Below are 6,000 nucleotides of genomic sequence, written 5' to 3' on the forward strand. Positions count from 1 at the left end.
AGTAGTGAACTTGCATTTTAAAATGTGAACTCTCGAGCAGGCAGTGCATCATCTAGTTATCTTGCTTCTGTAGCATTAGCCCCAGCCAAGTCCCTCTTTATATTCTTAATGCTTTACAGTGGAAAAGAACAATAGAAAATCTATAGACTTAAAAGTTGTAGGTGCAAACACCCCCGTTTCATTTCAATAGCCTAAACAATAGCCTAAACTACCTTCTTAAGGCAAGAAAAGTTATTCTTCCTCCTTGAAATATATTCCTTTTAATTCTACCTCTGGGGGAAGAAAATCCCTAGCCACTTATAAAGTACTTAATTAGACTGAGAAAGGGTCAATATACTTCTGAAAAGAACATTTGTCTAAGCCAATTGATCAGATGTGCCTTTGATAAACCCAGAACCTCCTAAAGATAATGATGGTTTAGTTCACTGGGGAGGTGGAGGGATAAGAAGGAAGTTCAGGGCACGTACATTTCTGTGATGGTTTCTGGCAGATTTGTTGGGATTTCAGTGAGACCTTTTCCACGACAGTCCACAATGTTGTTGCTACAGGTGCAGGCGGCAGGGCAGTGCAAGACACTACAAGAAGGAGCCATAAATGACTGGTGACCTGGAAGAGAAACAAACAGCAGTAAAGTTTTTCCTCCCAAATTTCAAAGGGTGAAGCATGCAGACTTAGCTCAAGAGACAAGTCATGAGACAAACATAAATTCCTCTGCCTCATCAGAAAGCGGTCCTATCTGTGTACAATATCTTGCAGGAAGCAGGCACATATATTTCTGAGTGAGTATTCAGACCAAGCAAATGATATTTGTGCAACCAGTCATAAAAGTGGTGATTTGAAATTCTGAAAAGATAACCAGAAGCTAAATTCAGATCCAAGATGAGCAATCTATTCAAAACTATTCTGGGTTCCCCAGAATGCAACAATTTCAGACTAATCTATATTTACTTCTAATAAGCATATAGAGCATGGTCTTTATCAAATCCATGAGACTTAATTTAATTTTTCTTAAAAGAGAAAAGAAATATGGTATGATTTTCATGTTGGTAGACATAAGTGTTGTTCAAATTAAGTTATCGTGTGCCAATAAATGTGGGAGAAAATTAGATAAGGCTAAGATTGATATCTGGATAGGTTCAAAACTACTGCTTTCTTTGAAGTTATTATAATAGTTTGTATGACGTCATTCTGTAATTGTTTATCTCCATGATTCTTTGAGGGATTCTGTATGATCTAAAGTTTTACCATAAGCAGCTCCCTATGGGTATGTATCTTTATTTTTCAGTATTTCGAAACAAAATTAATTTGAAACTTCACTGTTTAAATGATGAATAATAGAATGCCAGCAGGCTGTACCAAATGGGCCTCTACAAAAGCACTGGTTTCCTGAGGGGAGAAGGGACAGCCGCATTGGGCCTGCAGGGGAAGGGCCCTGATGTTAGTGGTGTGCCAGGTGGAGGACGAACTCCCTGCTAACCCCACCCCTCTACACAAGCTTAAGCTACAACAGAATCCTCAGTCTAAAAAGAAGCATGAACTTGCCTTCTTCCTCATCTAGAAAACAGAAAGAAAAAGATGAAGAGAGAAAAGAGTGGTTAGAAGTGAATTGTTAGTCATTCATTTCATTGTTTCATTATTTTTTAAAACAAGCGATCAATGCTATTGACAACATTCCATAACATTGTAGAAGAATTGTTTACATTATAAAGAGTGTAGAAAAATAATAAAAAGTTCTAAAGGTAAGAGTAAAACAGAGTCAAGTATTGGCAATGTCTCTCCACTCCTTTAAACAAGAGTAAAGTATTTATGAAAATTATAGTTGTCACCAGGTATCCATAGGGTTCCAGAAACCTTGTGAATACAAAAATCTGAGGATGCTAAAATCTTTTACATAAAATTATGTAGTATTTAAATAAAACATATGCACACCCTCATTTATACATTAAATAATTTCCAGTTTATTTATAATGGCAACTACAATGTGAATGCTATGCAAAAATTGCTATTCTGCAGTGTTTATAAAAATAATGGCAAAAAATATGCACATTGTTCAGCACACATTTTTTTTCTAAAAGTTTCAATATACAGCTGGTCAAATCTATGGCTGCAGAACTTACAAATAAGGATATCCAAGTACATATGTATCTTTTTGTGTGTGTGGTACTAGGGATGAAACCCAGGGGCATTCATTGTACCTCTGAGCTATACCTCAAGCCCTATTTTTTAGTCTTTTTATTTTTAAAGCAGAGTCTCACTGAGATGCGAAGGTCCTCACTCAGTTGCTGAGGCTGTGGGTGAACTGCGATCCTCCGGTCTCAGCCTCCCAAATGCTGGGATTAAAAGCGTGTGCCACCATGCCCGGCTCCACGTACATATGCATTTTTTAAAATATGTTTTATTATAAATTCAACAGATACTTCTAAAGGAAATTCACTCTATATTTGTAAAATATACTATGTGCCAATAGGAATATATATGTGTCTATATATAGATATATATATTTAAATGCATATAATTAGACATGGTTATTTTTTTCATTGTATTTTAATCTCCAATACAGATATAGCATTATATTGCTCACCCAGTTGCTATGCTGAAGGTGAAAAGGGATAAATATATTACGAATGTATCATAGAGCATACAGAACTAATCAGATGTTAGCTATTATTATCTTATGTAGCACGTCTTTCTGTTGAGTTCAGCTCCTTGTTACCGAAACCAGTCATTTATTTGTTTTAAGAACAATTGAACCATTAGTATATTTGTATAAATGAAAAATATTTCAACACTTTGCAATTACAGTTGAATTACTTAAGACTTTCAGAGCATGGCTACGGGATTAGCAAATCATTTTTTCAGTTGTTAGTATAACAGTAGATATAAATTATTACTCAGACGGAAAATAATGAGCTTCACGTAGAGCTATAATCTAGGAGTTTCTTATATTTTCCCTGGCCCGAAGACTGAAAGATCTTCAGGACAAGCGGTCATTAATTGCCAATCACGTCCCAAAGTCTTAGAACATGTTATTATCATCACTGTAGGAACGGATCTCTACGGAGTGATTAGTGCATGATTGCACTTAAGTGAGCTGTACCGAAACCTTCCAAGCATGCATTCTTCACATTCTATTACACAGCAGAATACAACAACACTGTAACACAACTGTTTTTTCTCTCTTACCGCTGCAGACAAATTCTCGTTTTTGAACCTCTGCTACGTTGTGCCCCCTCAGGTGAGAAGGGCCCATGCACTGCGTGTAGAGGCCCACCCGGGGCCTCTGGCGCAGCCAGTCAGAAAGCCAGGCCAGGTGGCAGTCGCAGTAGAGATTGTTGGAATGGAGTCGACTAAATGAGACAAAAGCAGTTTAAAGCAAGAAAACAGAAAATAGTTATTTCAAGACATGAAACACTTATAATTATTTGTTTCTTAATACAGAGACAGATTAAACTTAGCAATTTCCAATCCAATTATTTTGGATAAATTAAACTGGATCCCAGCCACAGAATTCAGTCTCTCTTTCTTTACTTTGAGCAAAGCAAACATGCAGAAGCTGGCAGAGGACAATACGATTATTTTGCCCACGTTCATGCAAATGGGTAAGGAAAAGAAATAATCGGTTCAAGGAAAAGTGCTCCACATGTTGAGAGCCAAAGGAGTGGGGAGCCAGAAGGAAGAGGTAAGTTAATGAAATTTGGGGCTCTTTGTTTGAAATATCAGTAAGTCCTGCCATTACTAATCTCTATAGAAACTCCTAGCAAAATCTCTTCAGCAGGTCACTTTTTGCTGAAAAAGACAGAATAACAATTCCATATAAAACAGTTTTTGTCCACATCCCCATTCTGATTTCTTCCTTTTTGTTTAAACATAGAAAAGGGATTAGCTGATTTTGGCTCTTACAGACCTCTGCTCAAAGAGCAGAGACTGGAATTAAAAGGCATACATGGCTGGGAGAGAAGGAATTAAGTGAGTACCCTTATTTTGGCCAGATACATTCAAGATCATGGAGAGCTTCCAAGTGGCAAATGACACTTCTCCACTAATAAAATGTCAGACAAATGTATCCACTAAATTAGGTAAATGACTTCAAACTGGCTTTTATGTTTTCTCAAACTAAAGTAGAGGATATCCAAAGCCATAAATCAAAGCATCATTCCCAGAATCATCTATGGCACAGTAATACCATTTTAGGCCTTTTTAGCTGATGTGTTCAATTCTAACCCAATAACAGTAATGGATACTAAAGCATGGAACTCAGTCCAGAAAGATAATTGGACTATAAAAATGGAATTTTTAAGTAGCAATGATACGATAGAATAATGAATCAACTCATAGCAAGGGAATTTACTTAGATGACTGCTTTACATTCTTCTTGAGGCTGTGGATAAGGAACGGATTGTCTTTCATCCAAACTACAAGGCATGCCACTGAACAATGAGCTACATTTGGGGAAAACTGAGTAACCTCTGTCTTAGTTTGCTTAGAAATCAAAGTGCCATTCTTTGGAAGCCACACAGACTCATTCCACATCGTTGTTTTCTAAATATGTTCATCTGAACCTAGCACACCCTGCAATGATTCCAATTAGGCGCATACAAATTTGAAATGAGAAAAGAATATAAAAATTTAAGAATTGATTAGTAAGTCAAACTAGTTAGTGAATAGGGACAAGAAATTAAGAAGCACCATAAATACACAGATAACATATATTTTCAAAATTTTCAGTGTTTTTTTTTTTTTTTTACATAGGCTGGAAGCCTGGTTAATTTCTTTTATAAAAATTAGCTAATGAAGCTGTGCATGGTGGAGCATCTTGCAATCCTAGTACTTGGGAGGCTGAGACAGGAGGATCGCAGGTTCGAAGCCATCCTCGACAACTTAGTGAGGCCCTCCACAACTTAGTGAGACCCTGTTTCCAAATAAGAAATAAAATTGGGCTGCGGGTTTAGCTCAGAGGTAGAATGCCTCTGGATTCGATCCCCTGCGCCACACATGCATAGAGAAAAACATTTAGCCCATGAGAAACTAATTTTGTCAAATGTAGTTTGATTAAACTGGGCTATTAATTAAGTCAGATTTGTTACCGTCTGATAACCACAGAAAAACAAAATCTGGTTATGGTTATATAATTTTAGAATTCCTTTATGTTGCCAAATCATAAACCAAGTGAACTAAAATGGAAATGTTTTAGTGAGAGGAACATGCCATCAATACTGGTTTCCTCAATTCCTTACAAAGCTAGTAATTTCATGGATTTTTAAATTAAAGATAGAAAATAAATGTAGCAGTTTCTAGTTATGAGCTACCATAAAGTTAGAAATATTTAAAAGATCTTATAGAATTTATTTTCTCTACTTAAACCACCCCACACCCTCACAAAATCCTATGGTTTTCTTTGTTTCCAATAATTTCTTAACTGTTATGTGGAATATATTTTTTAGGTCAAGGTGATTTTCAAAGCCCGGATCAAGTGAGATTTAACCACTGAACTACTATAACTAAATACTCCCTCCTTGGGCTTTACAGAATACTTTTTCAAGAGAAAAAAAATCACTGTCGATAATCTTTCTTAGAGAATCATTGTTGCTCACCAAAAATATCTTAATGTCCATCTGTAACCCCTGAAAAGATATTTTTAAATATAAATGCTGACAAAGCCTGAATTATGGAAGCACTTGAGGGTGATACTATAATTTTACATTACAAAGAATGTTGGAGAACCAGTTTAGCTTTATTAGGTCTGCTTGCTGTACAGTAATAAAATCATAAAGATTTCTCATTTATCATTTCTGACAGCCAATCAAGGAGTCTTCTATTTCTTAATGAAATGTGACCTCTACAATGCCTCAAAGTAAATGTGATTTTTTTTTACTCCAAACTTTCCAACATGCATATCATTTAAAAAGAAGCTTTTTCAGTTTTCAGAATAATAGTTCATTTACTAAAATATCACTTCCAGATTGCTTTTAAATGCTGTGTTTTCCTTGACGACCTCATAAC

General features: G+C 35.9%; 1 protein-coding gene across 1 annotated transcript in view; it reads right to left on the minus strand.

The window, feature by feature from the left end:
* The window catches only part of SLIT2 (slit guidance ligand 2), a gene marked incomplete at both ends in the record, with an annotated part of 373,384 nt that overhangs the window by 124,433 nt on the left and 242,951 nt on the right, over window positions 1-6,000 (minus strand). Inside the window, 2 exon segments of the mRNA XM_080697867.1 lie at window positions 468-606; window positions 3,148-3,347. Of these exon segments, the coding sequence (XP_080553993.1) occupies window positions 468-606; window positions 3,148-3,347 (339 nt within the window).

This window comes from Muscardinus avellanarius (assembly GCF_963383645.1).
Source record: "Muscardinus avellanarius genome assembly, chromosome: 6".
Taxonomy (NCBI): domain Eukaryota; kingdom Metazoa; phylum Chordata; class Mammalia; order Rodentia; family Gliridae; genus Muscardinus; species Muscardinus avellanarius.